This window comes from Heloderma suspectum, chromosome 1 (genome assembly GCF_057233095.1).
Source record: "Heloderma suspectum isolate Gila_16-S chromosome 1, 16-S_ref, whole genome shotgun sequence".
Classification (NCBI taxonomy): domain Eukaryota; kingdom Metazoa; phylum Chordata; class Lepidosauria; order Squamata; family Helodermatidae; genus Heloderma; species Heloderma suspectum.
In genome coordinates this window covers 404,028,427-404,048,022 of record NC_139458.1, presented here as the reverse complement: position 1 = coordinate 404,048,022, position 19,596 = coordinate 404,028,427, and the positions used below count along the sequence as shown (strand labels likewise).

Below are 19,596 nucleotides of genomic sequence, written 5' to 3'. Positions count from 1 at the left end.
GGATGGGAGACTGCCTGGGAATCAGGCTTCCTACATTGAGCAGGACTCGATTGTCTTGTAGGACCCTTCCACCCCTATGATTCTATGATTTTAAGTTAACACTAATAGTGACACTTTGACAGTTTGTTTATAGGTGTATTGTAGTATTGTTCTTGTTAGTTTTTCATATGGCTGTCTTTTGATATTGTATTTGATAACTTTTTGGCAGTATCCAACACTGCCAGTCCACTCATGCTATTGACGTACTGCTAGTGTAAATAACCTCTAGAGCAATATACTCCAACCAGTGGAAAATTTGTTGCACCAGCTTACGCAATTGTCATACCTCTAAAGATCACTTATGCTAGTTGTACATCAATAGCGACGTGGAGCGGCAGTGCTGGATACTGCCCATTATATTCTGTACGATGATGTTGTTAGCTGCTTGGGATTCCTTTTGGAGGAAAAAGCGGGATACAAATAAATGGTGATGATGATAATGATGATGATTAATATATGTTTAATTTGCTACTTGAAGTTAATTTTTCCTATTCATGTCTCTTAACCTTCAAGGACTTCTGTGTTTGTTGTTTTTAGTATTGGCTATTATATTGTGGTATTCATGTTAACTTTTAAGCTCTAAAACACAATCCCAACTTGGAAAACAGCAAGATAAACCTTGCCATGACATAAAGTAGAGCACTTGCTTTGCGTGGCAGGTTCCAGAGGGGAGAGGCCATTTTCCTGTCTCAAGCATCATTGGATGGAGCTACATTATGATGGAAACATTCCCATCCTTCTCTCACCCACAGTGGTATAGTGGTAAAATTTGAAATCAAGGTGTTCATCATGACTATCCCTGTAACCACATCCCCAAGGAGAGTCCAGAATTGCAGGCAGCTGTGTTGCTTCATATCAACAAACTAATTCTAGCAGTTTTCATCTGCTAGGAGTGGGTCTTTTGTAAAACTAATGGGTCGTAATTGCCCATTCAAGACCAAGCTCCGCCCTGCAATACATTGCATTACAGCAAAGAACAATATATTGTTGCTAGGAAAATTCATTTCCCCCCAGCTACTGTGAGGATTGCAGCTAAACTCAGAGGGAACAGGGAATTCTGAGTGGGGTGGCAGATGATAATAGTCTCCCTGCTAGTAAAAACATGCCCGTGCAACACTGTGTCCTTGTGAGCCCTGGTTCCACTACACTACTACTCACCCACCAATCCTCCCCTGAAAATACCCTTCCCTTTCCTGCCTTTGCATTAGCTCCAGGCACGTGTTGAGAAAGCATGGTGTTTCAGGTATAAAGCTTAGTTCTGCTATATGTGTGTCATTAAAAAATGAAAGGAGGGAAGATATTATTTTGACTACGAATTGCCCTAACATCTAAATAATTTCTTTCTATTTTTCCAGCATTAAGATAGTGCTGGCTTTCTTTGTAAGATGCCTTTAAAAAATTTCTTTTCAGAACCGGTTTTTGACCCTGAGAAGTTCTCGTCGATTCCATGCAGCTCTGGCATCTGTATCCACCACGTTGTTGATTTTCTCCAACCTTATCTTTCTTGGAGGAAATCAGGTTGGCAGAATCTACTGGAACAGGATCTTCATAGAAGGCAAGCTATATCAATCGGAATGTTTGCTTTTCAGGTTTTATGAAAAATACCCGCCTGGAACTTGATTAAGTGCTGCAGACCAGGCAAACACCAAACAACTGCCTCAGATACCATTGCACCTGCACTTGGTGCTATATACACTTTGTTCAACTAGTACTTCTTGCCCTTGGCATTATAACAGCAGTAGTATCCATTGCATTTTCCCAGGCCTTGTTGGCTTAAAATCTGAACATTTATTTATTTATTTATTTATTTCAGTTTTAGATGCATTTTCTGCCAAAATGGTACTCAAAGTGACCTATAATAAGGCAATAAACCAACAATAATGCAAAATCCACAAAGCTTGACAACAAATCTAGAACCCAAAGCTGGATAAACTAAGCAGCAGCAGTTAAAAACATTCCACATAGTACCATCAGCCACAGGGAAATGCTTTTAAGGACAAAACACTGTTGATTTTGTTACCAGCCACCAAAATAACCATAAGGTGGAAGCCAGGTGGCTCTCCCAAGTAAGTGTGTACCACAAACTGGGTTGCCATGGCTATGAATACTACACCAGCTCCCAGAGCAATATATTTAGTATTGAAGTTAGAGTAGAACAAAGGGCAGTATCCTATACTGCTTTCCCACCAGTGGCATCCACCACCAGTACAACCCACCCTAGTGTTTGTTAAAGGAACCAGAAATGAGCAGAAACACTCATTTCCAGAAGGGGGACGGTCAGCAGGGCTTGCAGAATCCTGATCTGGAAACAAGTGCTTAGGAGTGGTGTAGGCACCTGACTGGGTCCGGGAGTCCGTCAGGCTCCCCCCCCCATGCCCCCAGGTTGTGCCTGCCGAACATCTGGCCTCGCTCACCCCTGCTTACACCCTCCCAGATGTTCTCCACGCTCACCCGGAGCCATCTGCAACTGCGTGCCATTTTCTCGAGCTTGTTTTTACAGACAAAATGGAGGTCTTTTCAAATGCGCCTATTTAAATATGCCTGATCTACGCAATATTAGAGGCATAAATTATTTATTTATTTATTTATTTATTTATTGCATTTATATCCTGCCATTTTTCCTTTTGCAAGGAACCCAAGGCAGCTTACATTGTCCTCCTCCTCTCCATTTTCACAACAACAACCCTCTGAGGTAGGTTGGGCTGAGAGTCTGTGACTGACCAAGGTCACCCAGTGAGCTTCCATGGCTGAGTGGGGACTAGGATCTGGATCTTCCGGCTCCCAGTCCAACAGTCCCACCACTACACCACACTGGCTCTCATAAATGGCCCATTAACACCTATAATATTGAGTATATCAACCTTTCCCAGCCCAAATTTGTGCATATTTAAATAGGCGCATTTTTAAAGACCTATTTTTTCCCATAAAAACAAACTCAAGAAAATGGTGGGCATTCACGGACGGGATCCAGGGTGGGTGTGGGCAGCTCGGCGAGCTTGTGCGGACTTGCACGTGGGTCCAGGGGGCTCGAGCGGGGGCAGTGCTTGAGTGGGTGCCTGCCAAAACTGGATGGGGGTGGGTCCATCCATCCCTATTTCTGCTGATTTCAGGAGTTCCTTTATGAAGTATTAATTCCCCATTGCACAAAAATCAGCAGGAGTGCAGCAGCCCGTTGGATACTGCTCACAATCTTCAAATTCAAACTATGCAGTGAGAAAAAGGATGAAGAGTGCTTTTTAAAAGTTAGGTTGTTGACATTCAGACCTAATTTTATGGATTTATGTTGCATATATATTTGAAAGAATAACTTATGTCTCACAGTCTTCTGGTCTCAGAGATACAGTGTAGATTTTCCCCACAAAAAGTATAGAATTAAAAGCCACAAAAATGTTGCTTTCTACAACAGATTTCAAATGTTGGCATACAGCGTCTACATTGCACATCGGTATTCTGTTTGTAAAAATAATAGTTTTTAATACAGAGGTTTATTCTTTTATCTTATATTTTTTATCTTTTATTGTTCACCACTCCGGAATCTGTCTAGATGTGGAGCAGTATATAAATGTTGTAAATAAATAAATAAATAAATAAATAAATACACTATTTATATACATGGGTAGCAAAAACTAGTGAAGTTGCATCAATATTCCTTGCTGGAAACAGCTGAGGTAAAACGCTTTGAGGTTTAGATTTTTTATTTATAGGAGGTTTGGTGGAGGACTATGCTCAGAATCAGTTATTGAATTATGGGAGTTAAAAGATCAATTTTTTGGTTAATTTTTGACAAAAATGTGACCTAACCCTTCCCTAAGTATTTAGAGTTGGTATCTTCAGTTACTATAATGTTCAACTGCAGTGTTACTGATTCAGGAACTCCAGGAAGGAAATGATTCAGTCTGAATGCTTTTGCATATCGGTCCAACCATTAAGCAAGGTGAAGCAACCTGCCTCAGGTGGCAGATTTGGAGTACTAATATTGGGCAGCAAATCATCAATTATTATTATTTATTTTAACACAATTGTGGGTTAATAGTCACATTTTCTGCTTCAGGTGCCAAAATGTTTTGAGCTGTCTCCATGTGTTTTCACGTTGACACAGAACTAGGGATGGGAGAACCAGGGAAAAGTGTGCATTTTTCAAAACTCCACACTTTCCCTCATTAACTAACATGTGAAAATGCAAATTTTTAAAAATGCATATTGAAGTTATTTTTAAAGTTGTGCATTTCTTAATGTGTGCATTTTTTAAGGTGCCTAGTTCCCCCCATTACAGCATGGGAATATTTAAACATGAGAATACTTTAAAAATTTGCATTTAAAAAAATGCACACAACTTTACAAATGCACAACAAAATTCTGCATTTTAAAGTTCTGCATTTGAAAAAGTGCAGATTTTTTAAAGTGCGCATTTTGTGGAAACAAACACAAGTTTTGGAATTTGCAAACATTTCTGGAGAACATGCACTCCCATTCGTGTTTGGGCTGGAGAATGGGGCATTTTCAAATGATTTGTGAACTGAACTGAAATTCTCATCCATTCCTACACAGAACAGCAAAATTCCAGAAGAGTAGCTATGTTAGTAACAGCAAAAGCAACACAGAGTCCTCTTGCATCTTGAAGACCTAACACCTTTATTGTTGCATATAAACAATAACTTTCATAGGCAAGAGCCTATATCATCAGATGCAGATGTTTACCAGAATGTGGTGATAGCCAGTGTGGTGTAGTGGCTAGAGTGTTGGACTGGGAGTCGGGAGATCCAGGTTCTAGTCGCCACCTGGTCGTGGAAGCTCACTGGGTGACTTTGGGCCAGTCACAGGCTCTTAGCCTGACCTACCTCACAGGGTTGTTGTTGTGAGGATAAAATGGAGAGGAGGAGGATTATGTACACCGCCTTGGGTTCCTTAAAGAGGAAAAAAGGCAGGATATAAATGTAATAAAATAAATACATAAATACCAGAAACATTCCCCCCCCCCCCACTAAAAAGTCCCACTGTGTCAATACATATCCTACAGATTTTCAGGTACTTCAGTGATAATTTTTTTTTTGTACAAGTTCTGCTGTTCCCACTGTACAGTAAATAAGATCTGAAAGATCACTTTCAAGTAATTCGCTGGATAGACAGCTGCCCATAATACCCAAAAGCAAAAACTCATTTTAAAACCGCACAGGGCAGTAGTATTACTTCTTCCTTGTGAAGATGTAAGAAATATTAAATTACTTTCCATTAAAAATAGAATTTCCCTGACCTTGTCTTGCCTCTGAGGGCTGGTACCTAGAAGAACTTCATAAATAATCATTTATGGCATGACTGCCTTGCCTACCACTTCCATTCCTCGGCTTTGCTGTTCCCCTCTTAGCTCACAGTCATCTAACTGCCACTGTGGTTCCTGAGATCTTCTCCAAAATTGAATTTGGTACTCAGGCTGAAAGAGGTTCCCCACCAAAATGCGCTGAAAATGAGAAAAATACATTTAGAAAGGCATATTTTAGGATAAAATATGGGGAGACCAGTCCTATGGCTGCTAGACACTGTCTAGAGGATCATAGGATTTTTTGATTTCAGGGAACTAAGGTAATCCAACCTTGGTTCCCAGAAACCACACTCCCCACCTCCTCCCCCTCATAGCCGGCACGGTTCTTTCCATGCTGCCTCTATCTCCATGCTTGTAAACAGAGCGCGGAGAGGGTAAAAACGGGGTGTTCCTGGGGACAGGGAGGGGAGGAGACCACAGAAGCTGTTTAGACACCTTCCTATCTGGCCTCTGGGCCCCTTCCTGAAGCCACAGCTAGACACACAAAAATTGTGTAGCCACAAGTGCAGGGTGGGCAAGGTGCAGAGGACCGGGTCTCCTCCATCCACCCTGAAAAAGTCCTACAGCTCCCAGCATTTCCCAGCCAGCATGCTGGGAATTGTAGGATTTTTTCTGTCTAAACATGCATAGGATGGCACCCTAAAAAATGTGTGGTTTGAGAGAAAATACATTTAGTTATGCACATTTTGTGAAGAAAATTCATTCAAAATTACATATTTAACTACAAATTCCTTACGGATTAAAAAAAAACCTATGCAGATTAATGCAGAAACAGAATGGAATGAATTTATGCATGAGCACGTGTGAAACTGAGACAGACCGGAAATACACTGATCTGCCCGTTCCTATCTGGCACACACCAAGCTATAACCCTCTCTTTGTTTGGATTCTTTGTATAGATATAGAAACCCAGTAATTTTCATGGAGAGGTAAGAACAGTATCTAAAAATATTTTGCACACTATTTTTAGAGGCAAGAGACGAAAGCATGATTTTCTCCCAGATTACCAGATTGTCTTGACTGCTCAGGCTTCTGTTGAATCAAATGACTTTGGACAAGCATTGTATTTAAAACTGAACTGGAGCATGGCAATTTTAAACCAAGGAAAAATGGGTGGACATATAACCATACAGCTTCATCTACACGCATCTGCCCTGATCCGGCAATCAGATTTATTGATGAGAAATATAAGAGGCTTCTGAAAATTCCAGAATTACATTTTATCCTGGACTTTGCTTTGTTCTTCATGTTATGCACCCACATCACTTTCCTTTTTACATTTCATACAGTGGCTTGTCCCAGAAGAGTCTGCTTAATATTGCAAGGAGAAATATTTTTAAAAGAGAAGCATAGTATTAATAGATATAACAGAGTTTTGAGGCAGAAAGAGTTCAACTGATAATAAGAAGATGAAATACAGCAAAGACAAATGTAAGATGATACAAACAGGAATCAAGAACTAAATCCAGAAATATAAAGTGAGGGAGAGTTGCCCTGGGGTGGCGACCTAACGTGTCTTGGGAAATTAATTATTGAGATGCCTGTTGCTGTATTCTGCTGTGATCGTAATGTTTTAATTCTGTTTTCTTATATTGGCTATGGTAGTTTAAACAGATTTTGTTTTATGACACATGACTGTAAGCTGCCTGAAGGGCCCACTTGGGCAGAGTATAAATTGAAAAAATAAATGATAGCAGAAGGCAAGAAAACACCTCTCCCCTGCATACTTCCTCCCCCTCTCAGAAGTAATTTACTTGTAGATTTTAAAATTTTTTAGACAAAAAATAAAACAAAAACAGAATGCCAGTCCATCCAAGAACACTTAAGAGTAGCTAGGAGTGTTTAAGTGTAATGCTGTTTACAAAGTCGGCATTCCACTGACCAGCTCTTTGGAAAGGAAAGGGAGAATGCTGTCTCCAGCCTCTGGTGCCCTTCAAACCTCTGATGGATAGGATTGCAGTTGTTTTTTTTAAGGGCTACATGCATGCAGCTCCAGCCATTTTCTAATTTATTTATTTGATTTATACTCTACCTTTCTACCAGTGGTATGGCCATGAAGGCTTGGGCACACCTCTAGGGACACAGTTTTGACACTTGGGACTGGACGTGCCCAACATGTAGGCAAGAAGCACCTGGGGAGATGAGCCATTGACACCCCTTAACGATCCAGGAACGTGGAAGTAAAAGATGGAAACTTGGAGAGATATCCAATCCATTCATAGTAGACAAGAACCATTTGGGGAAATTCTGGCCTGCACACTGGTGGCAGTTGGAAGCATGATAGGTAGGCTTCTATGTAATGATGAAGCTGGGCCATTGTGCTGGGTACACTGGATTTTTTAAAAGACAGGCATGTTGTTCTCAGGCCTTTCTCCACACAGCTGTCTATCTCTGTGTGCAGTTCCCCATCCAGTTAAGGATCCATGAGCCTGCTTCCCAAAGCATTAGTCCCTAGTTGGATTGATGTGATTATGATGCATAGTTGGGCAAAAAGAAGCAATATTATGAGTCGTCCAGTATGTTTGTGTTTTGTGAAAAGGTGCTGTTGCTCGTTATATAACCACATTTTCTACTTCATCTGTATGCACATGTGAGTAGCAATGAACAAATCAGATTTTATTGTAGTGACTGCTGTTAGACTCAGTAATTTGCTACAGATGTCCTCCTCCTAGGGTAGCCACTTGTGAATTGTCAAAAAAGTACACGTATCACCAAAACAGAGGACAACAGGGGGCACCGATTTGCATAAAACTTGTGTGTGTGCGCGCGCATATATATATATATATATATATATGCAAATGTAGAAATTATAATATAATTTAAATAGAAATACAGTACATCTCACCACAGTGTGGAAGATAGTGACCCGGTGATCTGTGTGCCTTGGTCAGTCTGCTGTCCAGGTGCTGTTGATGGGCAAATCCAAGGCCCAGCTCGTCTTTCTGATGGTTCTTTATCTTTAACCAGACTTGGACTGGTTCCCTTCAACCCTTCAAAAAGAGGTTGCCTTCAAAATGGAGGACAGTCCTCTGGCAACCCTTCAAGGAGAGAACTGTCCTCTGTAAAAGAGGACACATGGCCACCCTACTTCCCCCCTCATCCCCCTCACTTGATGTTTTATCAGACTATGGCCAAAACAAGTTTCAAATGTAATAATTTCTGTATACAGTTTGTCTTACACACGCACACACACATATATCACTGGGAGAGGTTGTTTTTCTTGTTATAAATTATGTACTAAAAAAGAAGCAAACAAACACAAATATAGATCTTAACTGTAAGGACATTGTTCTTGAAGCTAAACTTAGAAATTCTAAATACGATATTTATTTTTTGTTGGTTGTTACCCTTTCCCAGCTGCAGTAAATAGCAGTGATTATCCTCCAGGTAGGAAAATAAGTTCTGTTGGGGGGCAGAAGAATGTGTGCATGGTAACTCACAATATGGAAAAGGCAAGCATATTAAAAAAGAAGAAGTTTGAATGTCATTTAAAATGTTAAAAGTGGCTTTTTGGAAGGCCTGGTTTCTGATTGTTCTGCAGCTGAAATTTACTTCTATTGTAGTATTTATATTGAAAGCTTTTTCTGTTAACCCGGTGGATAAGGTTGGTGGAGGAGAGTCATACTGAATGCAACTCTATGATTTATTCCGGAAGTAAACATTTCATTACTAATCCTAAGGCTACACCTTTTAGGGGCTGCCACCTTTAGCCACTTGTTGCCCCCAACACATGTGCCTGCACTGTGGGGCAGGGACAGGGTGGGAGAGCAAAAATTACACTAAAACAAGGCATGGGTCAAAATGGCCAGAACCTTTAGTGGTTACAGCTTACACAGAGTTTGGCCTGGCATAGGGCAAGGATCTGGACCTGTGACAGCCCAAGAAAATGTTGAGGGGTGGAAGGCAAGCTCCTATTGTGGCATGGACCAGTACAGTGGGCCATCACTGCCAACCTGGGTGTGTGGTAGGCATGCCAGCCCTGAAGCTGGGCTGGGCCTTGAAGTGCCACCCTGTATGCCCCGGCCATAGGCTGCTAAGGTTTGGAGCTGTCTGGAGATAATGATAAGCCAGATCCAGGTTTGCTTACAAGGAGACTTTATTAAGGACTGACAGCACACAGATGTACCCAATGGTTGGATCAGAAGGCTTCTCTGAACCCAGAGCCATGGGGTGAAATGGGTTTTATACCATACATGTCAGCATTGAGGCAGCATGACAGCAGCAAGCGTTAAGTAGCATTCATCTGCAATTTTCCTAGCATAGACTAACACTACTTGTTGAGAAGGAAAACAATCAGAACTTTCCCAGCACAGATACCTATAGCTCAGTATAAACTTCTTAGGAACATCCTAGGCCCTGATAAGATACTAGCCTTCGTTAGCATGGAATGTGCTGAGGCCGCGCTATCGAGCTTTGACTCATCTCACATGCTCAGAGGCCCACTAGCAAGAGCATTATACCAATAATGAACCTAAGCAGAGCATTTTGGATCTCTAGGCCCCTCTAAAACTACAGGTGACTTGGTTATACTCCTGAGGCATTACACTCCACCCCTAGATGATCAAAGGACGATACCAGTCTGCGCGTCACAATCTCTTCTTACCCAGAGGGCCGGATCTTCTTTGCCCTGTCGCTTGATCACCAGGGGATTGATAACTACTTTACTATATGTTTTAAATTACGACAGCCATATGAGCAAGCACACAAAGATATAAAAACTACTTATGGTAGTCACGGTTACTGCAACCACTTGCTTCCACCCCCACCCCACCCCGATTCCTTGAAACCAGTCCAAAATCTGTCTGAAGAAGGAATCCCGTTCTAGGTGATGTATTTTCCCACTTCGCACATACAAAGCCCTTACACTGTGAATTATCACACTCTGCTTGTCAGGAATGTACACGCAGCCTTCCTGCTGCAACATGGCACAAATACCGTCTTGGGCTGCTGTAATCATATCTAAGGCCAGGCAGTTCTGCAGAATAGCAGTTTTCGTGCTTGTCAGTTCTATTCCAATGGCTTCTAGTGCCTCAGCGGTGTTGTTCAATGCCATGTCCGTTGCTCTTCCAAAAACATTTACCTTGTACATTATGGTAGCCACCCCACTCCCAGGGAACAAACTCCAAGCATAATCAGCCACAATGAAGATCCCTCATTGCCATCTCACCTTCCAGGCCCTGTAATTCCCTACTGCAGGGCTGTCTAGGGTATTCACAAACCTGCGGGGACCCCATAACAGTCCCAGGGAGCACCTCCCAATCCACCCTGGGGGCAACCACGGCTATGCTTTTTCTCTACAGATCCAATAACTACCATTAGGGTCAGCCCAGTTAATGCCAGGATGCTCTTTCTAATTTGTGCATGCTCATCTTTCCAACACACTAATGGCCATGGTGGGGCATACACCTTTAATGGGGTAAGCCATCTTGTCTCATTGAGTAAGTGCTCAAATCTCTCTCTGATTCTCATGGATTTGTTTGCCTTCTGCATGTTTACTCTGAAGGCTCTGACCCAGGTGGCACGGACATCAAACTATTGGGAACCACATTCAGTATCATTCGGAGTTGTAACTGACATTAAAGACATTTGCAGGTATCACATAGTATTTAAGAAATCATAAAGTGCACACAACAAACTTTCATTGAAATCTAACACCATGAGCGGAAAACACCTCTTACATGGTGAGGCATGATGGAGCAGATCCAGCAATCGTACTGCTCCTCCAGGTTACATGGTCAGGGCCCATCAAGATCAAGGGAAGGGCATGCTCACACAGGCAAAGAATTCTAGGCCACTGCTTTCACATCGGCAACTCCACACTGCACGAGTTCTGGCAGAGGGAAGTCCAAAAGTCGTAGATCAAACTCAGCCTGCCGTGCACTGAGCTGTCTACAAACACAGATACACAGTCCACAGCAACAAGAGTTCAAGTCTATGAAAAGCCTCACAATACTTTCCATGGCAAGTCTTCAACAGTTCAAACTTCCAGTCCATGTGCAGAGTGCTTCTCAAAAGCCCAGACGATGATGGATCCTAACAGATAAGGCTTCGGGCAATGAAGACGAGATGTTGCCAGTAAAGGCTCCCTGCCTCTGCATCAACTCAGAAGGGAAGGTGTGCCTGTACATCCCTTCTAGATCCCCCAACAGACAAGGTCCTTTAGCCTTTTAGCAAGCAAGGCTTCTGTCTAAGCAGAGCGGCACTGCTCAGCTCTCTAGCAGTGATGCTTCAGCTTGGGCAATCCTTCTGCAAATCTCACTCTACTTCTGTCAGGTTCTCACTGACATCTTCCAGCCTTCTTCCCCGCCAAGGCTAGACCAGTGGTGGACAGGGAGTTGGGTGACTCCCCCTGGCTCTGCTCTGAGCGCACTGACAGAGGTAAGCTCACACAGACTCTGACATTCTAAAACTGAATAGACCTCAACTCTTCAAGGCTTCTTCTAATCAAATTTTGGCTATAACTTACAAGGCCCACTGTAGTACTGATGCTGGGCCTTGACATTATCTTTGCTCCTATAATACTTCTTCACTCTAAAAATTTATTCCCCTCTCTTCACACTGTCCCAGCTTGGTTGCTCAGAGATTGCTGAGGGGAAGCAACTGTCTAACTAGGGAGCTTGTAAAGACATCGCCAGTGCTTCTGAGCTTTCAATGGGTCTACTTGGGAATCTAAATCTAAGTTATTTCAAACACATTAAAAACAACAAAACCATAAAAGGAGAGATTTACATAGGCTGTCATTCTTAAAGCTGTTCACGTGGCTTTATACACCATAATTGGCTATGATTCCCTCCCCTTTGCAAAAGTAAACTTAAAGTTACAGGGCAGTTTTGAACTGTACTGCTCTTAACAGCAAGGGAGCAATAATTGTACTTTTAAACACTTCTCAAACGAGGACTAAGGAAACTCAGGCTTGAGTGAGGGGAAAACTCTTGGGGTTTTCTATCAATCACTAGACCGGCTAGCGAGGGATTCACAACATGAACCCCCCTTCTTCTCCCTCACTTGGCACACAAACCTAAGCAGAGTGCCAAAACTCAGGACACCACAGGGAAATGGGGGTCACTTTGTCCTTGCATTCTGTATCCAGCCATCAATCTTCTTTGGGAGGTGTGTGGGGTGATTTTCAGGGCTTGAAAGAAAAGTTTTACAGTTTTTCTTTAAAAAAAATGGTAAATCCCAGGTTCGAAACAAGACACAACGACGTAACAGGCAACCGAATCTTTGCTTTGTCAGGGGTGACAAATGACTCAGGTCAGTCTTCTTTTCTGCTCAGGTCTCAAAAAGGAAAACAGTCTTAGGTTTGCAGTTGTAACATAATTTACAATGTCAGCTAGCCAGCTACACAGATCTCGGTGTTTTTGAAGACAGCTACTACAATATCTTCTTTTCCTCTCAATCAGGTTGGGTTTCCCAGCTTACAGGATTTGTTGCAGCTTGCAGGAGTGTGTTAGTAGCGTTTTTGGCTTGGCTAGGAACACGCTGTCAGGTTTCTCGATCTCTTCAGCGCACATGCTCAGGCAGTCTGACCCTGGACACCCAAATCAGTGAGATTTCTTCATTGCAGGGAATCCCACGGCAAAAGCTTAATGGTTACACTTTTCAGAAATCATATGGCTGATGGTCAGTTGCTATAGGCTCTATGGAATTCTAGAACAGTCCAAAGCTAAACACTATTACTGTGACTGAGATCCTCAATGTGATTGCTCTGCTTCATTCTACTTTGGGACCGTCCTCTGGCACACTTTCCACTCTTAAGAGGGGTCTAGCCCATGCCCTGGGTGCTGATTCTTCACCTTTACTCCGTTCCTCATCTTCATCTTCTGGGTCTTCATCTTCAGTTTCCAATTCCCAGGGATTTCATCCCAGTCAGGTGATCTGATGATGTTGCACACTCTGGCAGTCTTTGGACAATTCTTCTGAGCTCGATGTATCAGCCTAACAGCTACTTCTTCAGCTTCACGCTCCCACGCTTCGTTGGAGTCCAGGCTGTCTTGCAACATTTGTCTAATTAACATCATCAGATCTTGTTCTTTCCCCAGCTCATCCTTGAGCTTTTCTGCTTTCTCTCTCCATTCTAACTCTTTCCGCCCAACAGTTTGCAGTGCTGTCGGCACAACCCATGCACCCTGAGTTCCTGCACCCTGCGCCTCCTTAGCTGACCACTTTTCCAGCTGCAGAGATTCCAGTGCAGTTTCCAGAGCCACTGGCGTGCAGTCCTTCTTGACCTCTGGCCATGCAGCTGGTCCGCTCAGGACCGCTGATTGCTTTGCGACCAGACCCCACAACTCCAACTGCGGATATCCCAGGAGTTGGTTTTGCATGCTGACAACCGCATCCTCCTTCCTTGTGAATCTGAACATATCAGTTCCTTTGGCACCCTGCTCACTGCGCCAATTGTATGCTCCGGCTGTGGGCTGCTAAGGTTTGGAGGTGCCGAGATAATGATAAGCCAGATCCAGGTTTGCTTACAAGGAGACTTTATTGAGTACTTACAGCACACAGGCGTACCCAATGGTTGGATCAGACAGCCTCTCTGAACCCAGAGCCATGGGATAAAATGGGTTTTATACCATATATGTCAGCAGTGAGGCAGCCTGACAGCAGCAAGTGTTAATTAGCATTCATCTGCAATGCTAATTGACAGCATAGACTAACACTACTTGTTGAGAAGGAAAACAATCAGAACTTTCCCAGCACAGACAGGTGTAGCTCAGCATAAACATAGCCTCACTTCTCAGGCACATCCTAGGCCCTGATAAGATACTAGCCTTCATTAGCATGGAATGTGCTGAGGCCACGCTATCGACCTTTGACTCATCTCACATGCTCAGAGGCCCACTAGCAAGAGAATTGCACCAATAATGAACCTAAGCAGAGCATTATAAACTACAGGTGACTTGGTTACACTCCTGGGGCCATTACACACCTCCAGGGTCTCTTAAGTGGGTCCTCCAGTGGAAAGTGGTGAGCCCACCCTGCGGTATAGGTCCAATTCAATGCCTCCAGTGCATGACTACAGTTGTGACAGAATTCTAGCGTGGTGTAATTGAACAACCAACAAAGAATAGGGCTATGAGCAAGGCAAAAAACCTGTATTGCTAAGTCAATGGCAAACGCAAGTAAAATGTAGCTGCTTTTAAAGTGCTCCAAAGTTAGGCCTAGTGGTGGCAGCCTACGCTGCTAAGCCTGCCTCAGAGAAAGAGGCCCAGACATCAGAGATACTCACTAAGGAAGCAAGGCTTCTTATCAGTGGTGTGAGCACTTTTATTGCTATTATTTACAACTGGGACCTGCCACAAAATATTGCTGTGTGGAGTGTTCCTGTACAGGGTTTCAGCCAGGCAACCAGCCAGGTTCTCTTTCAGGATACTCCATTACATTCTTCTCTTCCCCTTCAGTTTTCTCTTCCCTGCCTCCCAAGAGTCATTCAACATTCCATGCCCAGCACACTTGGTCCTCATTGGGGGGACTTCTTTTTTTCCAAAGTTTTTTTTTGTGCTTCTGCAGACTCTTGTATTCCTCCAAGCATGCTGATATTATCCTCTTGTGTACAGATGGTGTTGTTTTGGCTACATATGGTTTCACACTCAGAGAATGTTCACTATTAATATATAGGATTATTTATATAGAGCCGTCAGTGTCCAGGGTGCTTTACATGTTCCTGCCCCAAGGAGAGAACATGTTCTTTCCCCAAGGAGCGAGATCTAACTTTTGGTAGTAACATTTAATGTATAGATTTTTTTTCCTCCCTGGGGGCAGTGTTTGGATTTGACTTTTGAAACCTAGAGATACAATGGCACTCTCTCTCTCTCTCTCTCTCTCACACACACACACACACACACACAGAGTCAAAACAAATATTACTTTAAATCCATATCTAGCAGCTATGTCTCCCCCCGTTTTTTCTAGAAATTTTTTCTAGGCTCAGGGCCCCTGATCTGGATCAGGACCCTATTGTGTGTGGGGTGGGTGGGTGGTAGGGGGGCTTCTAAGACCCGTATCAGGGCCCCTGCACCTACTGTAAAGTAAAAATGGTGGGGCGGGGGGGGATGTACCTGCTACATATGGTTTTAAAGTAATATCTGTTTTGGCCCTTACATACACACAAGCAGAAATGTTACTGCATTCAGGCCTAGCAGTGGAGAGCCAGCAAAATAAGTTCCTACATAGTTTGTGAATGCTGAGAATTAATGGCCCTTGGATCACACTGGTTCCCTTGAGTTCCTTAAATCGAAGGAGTAATTCTCCCTCCGTGGCAATGGAAAATTCAGCTGGGATTCAACGAAGAGCATAAAGTTCAAAAAAGTTCTGATAATACACAGCAAGCTGAGATGAATATACCTCACCTGCGTGAAACCAGAATTAAAATTGGTGGGGGGATCTATAAACCAGACTGTACAAATTAAAGTTTCCTGTGTGGCTGCAGGCACCTACACAGCAGCTTAAGATAGGCAGAACAGGCTAACTGATGTTGGGTAGCATTACCAAGCTAATCCACCCAAGAGTATGAACAATTTTCAATCAGTGTCTCTAGCGAGAGGGATTATTCGCAAATAGGACTTAACACTAGGAGATACCTTTCTCTCTAAATCACACAAGAGTAAATCAAGTGTAATTCTAGGGTGAGCTTACAGGACAAATTTTTAAGTGGTATGTGTCAGCTCAACCAATTTATTTATACTTTGAATCCAAGCCATCCTCAGAGGCTAAGAGTTATAAAAATAATTTACTAAAATGTTTAAATAAACAATGTTAGAAATGAACTTACCAAGTAAAAGACCCCCCCCCCTCTCTCTATATATATATCCTGCATCACTTCTGAAAGATAGTAAGGATGAATGTATACAGTGCTTACAGCTTGTGGCAGCCTTTTTGTGGCAGCCATATTGACCTGGCCAAAGTCAGCACAAATGGACTTTCAGTACCCAATCACACAAAAGTCCTCCTGAGGCATTCCATTACTGTCTTGTATGAACACAGGAAAAGAGGAGCGCTCCAGCCCTGTCCGCCTCTGTTGACATCTGTCATCCTGTAGGAATAAAGGATGACAGTCTGAACAGGAGAGCCTTCTGTATTCATGGAGGCTTTCCATACAATTAAGAACCCTAGAAAATACATATTTTCCCCTTTTCTTCATGCTATCAGCTGCATGTTGTGAATGTCAAGATATCTCCATTGCCAGAACTATCCTTATATTTATCTGGAGGAATTTGAAGGTGATAGTTTATTAGCCCTTGTTTATAACCATCTGTGGAAGAACAACCTAGACCTACAGATCGTTGCCTGGGAAAATATAGGTAAATGGGTGTGTGGCAAGGCCAGAGTTGGACTGATGTGAAGCCTTTTCATCTTCTTATTGCAAGGTATTTTGATAAAGGAGGAAAGGAACCAACATACTGAAGGCAGCACTGGAACAAAAGCACTTTTTCTTTGTCTCCATTCTCTGATGTCCCTTTTAACATGATGAAATTTAGAAGCCTTTTCCCCCCTTTTTTTTACAGATCAAAGCCTTCTTTGTAGAGGTCCAGTTCACCTCCAACTATCTGCAAAAAGACAATATTCTATCTACTTCCCTGGTGGGTGTAAAGTTTCAGGGCAGCTTTACGGAGCCAGTGTCATTTGGAGGAGAGAGGGCTGAAGACTTAAATGGGGTTTTGTAATACCTGTTTATTTACAAATATGCATGCATTGGTAGCCCCAAAGATCGGTCCCCCTAGCAACAATGGTTTCCCAAAGCAACGGGAACAGCCCTGGAATCCTCAGCTCCCCAACCACTTTAGAACGACCTTCTGCCTGCCTCTGCTGTAATAACTGTAGCCTAAGTGGGCAGCTTTCATGGCAGCCTGGCTAGGAATGATGGGAACTTCAACATTTCTTGAGGGCATCAAGTTGGGAAGGCTGCTCTAACCAGCCTGGGTTCACACAGCATGCTAACCCACACTCAATGGTTGAATGTGGGTTGTTGTTGAACCATGGCTTGTTTGTTGAACCATAGGTTAGTGTGCTGTCTGAACCCAGGACATTTTCCGCAGGTTGGCTTGTTAACCATGCAGTGTGGCTTATTTTTCTTGAACGAGCCACCTTGAGAACCCATGGTTTATTCTTGGGTTGTTCAGGGTGGTTAACAAGCCACTCTGCATGGTTAACAAGCCACCCTACGGAAAATGTCCTGGGTTCAGACAACACGCTAACCCATGGTTCAACAACCCACACTCAACCACTGAGTGTGGGTTAGCATGTTGTGTGAACAAGCCTCACTGGCTCTCAGAGTAGTGATTGTGATATACAATAATGACCTTGAGAACATCCAAGTTAATTTTGAGTTAAAGGCACATATTAATATTGGCTTGCGGGAAGGCTCCCATAAATATTGTATCAACAAAAAACCTTATTAAGGATTGTGTGGGATAAACAAAGCCACATTATCTTAGTTTTAAAATACACCTTTGTGAATATGTGAAGAGATTCGTTTTACAATCCATACTTAAAATAGCACAACCAGAGAAAGCCTAAAAGAGTGTCTTCAAAGCTGTGAACTTCGTAAAGAGGAAAGCAAAAGGGGCTGGGAAGAGAGCAATCAAACATCACAGAGATGCAAAATGTTTGGCTGTACCAGAGTGGCAGCTGAGCCTTGCAGCACTGGAGAACACTTGTAGTTGATAAGACTTGAACAAGCCTCCTGGCATGTCTTATCTGACATAAATTGGAATATGACACATGAGAGGAGGAAAAACTGTAATTGTACTGAAGAGTAAATGTCAAAAGAAGTTTGCCTTTTAAATATTATTAGATAAATGTGCAATTCTTATGAGCTCCATTTTGTTCTTAGTAGGCAAGTTTATTAGTAACAGGATTTATTTTTAGTGTTGCCCCACAAAATTGAATTAGGGATGCGCATCAGATTCAGCTGACACCCAACCCGAATTAGACCCTTTGGACTGTTTCTGGTGCTTCTTGAGATGAAGTGGATTTCCTCCGAAGCAACCAGAACTGAAGTGGCACCCTGCACAAGGCTTCATTCATGATTCGGGCTTTGAACAGGCAGTCAGTGTCCCCCCCAAACTGGCATCTTTTGCTTAGGGATGTTAGAGAAATCCAGTTGTTAGAGAAATCCAGGAGTGGAGCTTGATGATTTTTCATTAGCTTCCCCCTCCATTCTGATTTCCCCCAGCTGGCCTGACTTGGTTGTCAGCAACTTGGGCCAGTTAGCAGATTTGCCTTTTAATTTTTTTGTGTATAAATGGATATTTGCACAAATTGCAGGCGCAATTTGCTCATATGTCTATTTACGCAAAAAAAACCCTGGAAAGGTTCCCAGATTTCGAGGGAAACCTGCGGTTCAGCTCGCAAATGCAAGCCAAGTCAGGGGCACCGCAGAAATCTGGCGAGCCCAAAAAGGGCTGGATTTCCTGGCAATGGGCATCCCTACTTCTGCTTTTATTTCTCTAAATACTGATGGAGAGGAGGAGGGCTGAGTGACTGACAGGTCCACCTTCCTATCCTTGGGCACATTTTACCAAGGGCTCTAACCACTGTACTTTAGGGGAGGGCAAGGATGGGACTGTGAGATAGCCATTCTTCCAACACCACCAGGCTTCCCTATGAAAAAAAGCCTTAAACAGATTTGCAATCATCAGAACTCCCTAGTCCATGCATCTGTCCTTCTGAAACTTTGCAGGCTTCATGCCTGGAGAACCATTTTCATATAAATAGCTCAAAAAACCACAGGGGGAGGGAAAGGGAAGGAAATCACTCACCCTCCCCTCTGAATTTGAGGACTCTTCCACATAAACCACTACACCTATTCTTCTAAAATTTTGCATGTTTCTTACTTAGGGCAACTTCTGTGCTGTCTATCATTTTCCAAAGAATGGTTCAAAAGGAACATAGTGAGATAAGTGTGTCCCTTTTTGATACCTTCAAAATGTAAAGGCTGCTCTTGCACATAAACCCTTGCATTTACTAATCTGAAACTTGACAGGATCGATTCCCTCAGAAGAACAGCTATCACCACACATTTCATCCAATTCTGCTAATACATTAAAAGGTTACTGGCAATTCCTTAAAAAATAAAATCAAAATATAACGGTGCACAGTGTAGAAACAATTTCATGTGTTTTTCTGAACTTTGGCAGGTATAGCATAATCCCCTTGTATGGGGCCACTATGCCTGTAAATTTCATCCAATTCTGTCAAAGGGGGGGGGAGATAGGCATTTTCTGATTTCCCATGATAGT

General features: G+C 42.8%; 1 protein-coding gene across 4 annotated transcripts in view; it reads left to right on the top strand.

Annotated features, from left to right (window-relative positions):
* HHAT (hedgehog acyltransferase) overlaps positions 1-19,596 on the top strand; it is a 280,820-nt gene that overhangs the window by 209,276 nt on the left and 51,948 nt on the right. For all 4 annotated transcript variants that reach the window (XM_084828889.1, XM_084828886.1, XM_084828888.1 and 1 more), the window contains one exon: positions 1,450-1,594. In XM_084828889.1, the coding sequence (XP_084685015.1) occupies positions 1,450-1,594 (145 nt within the window). The remainder of the gene's footprint in view (positions 1-1,449; positions 1,595-19,596) is intronic.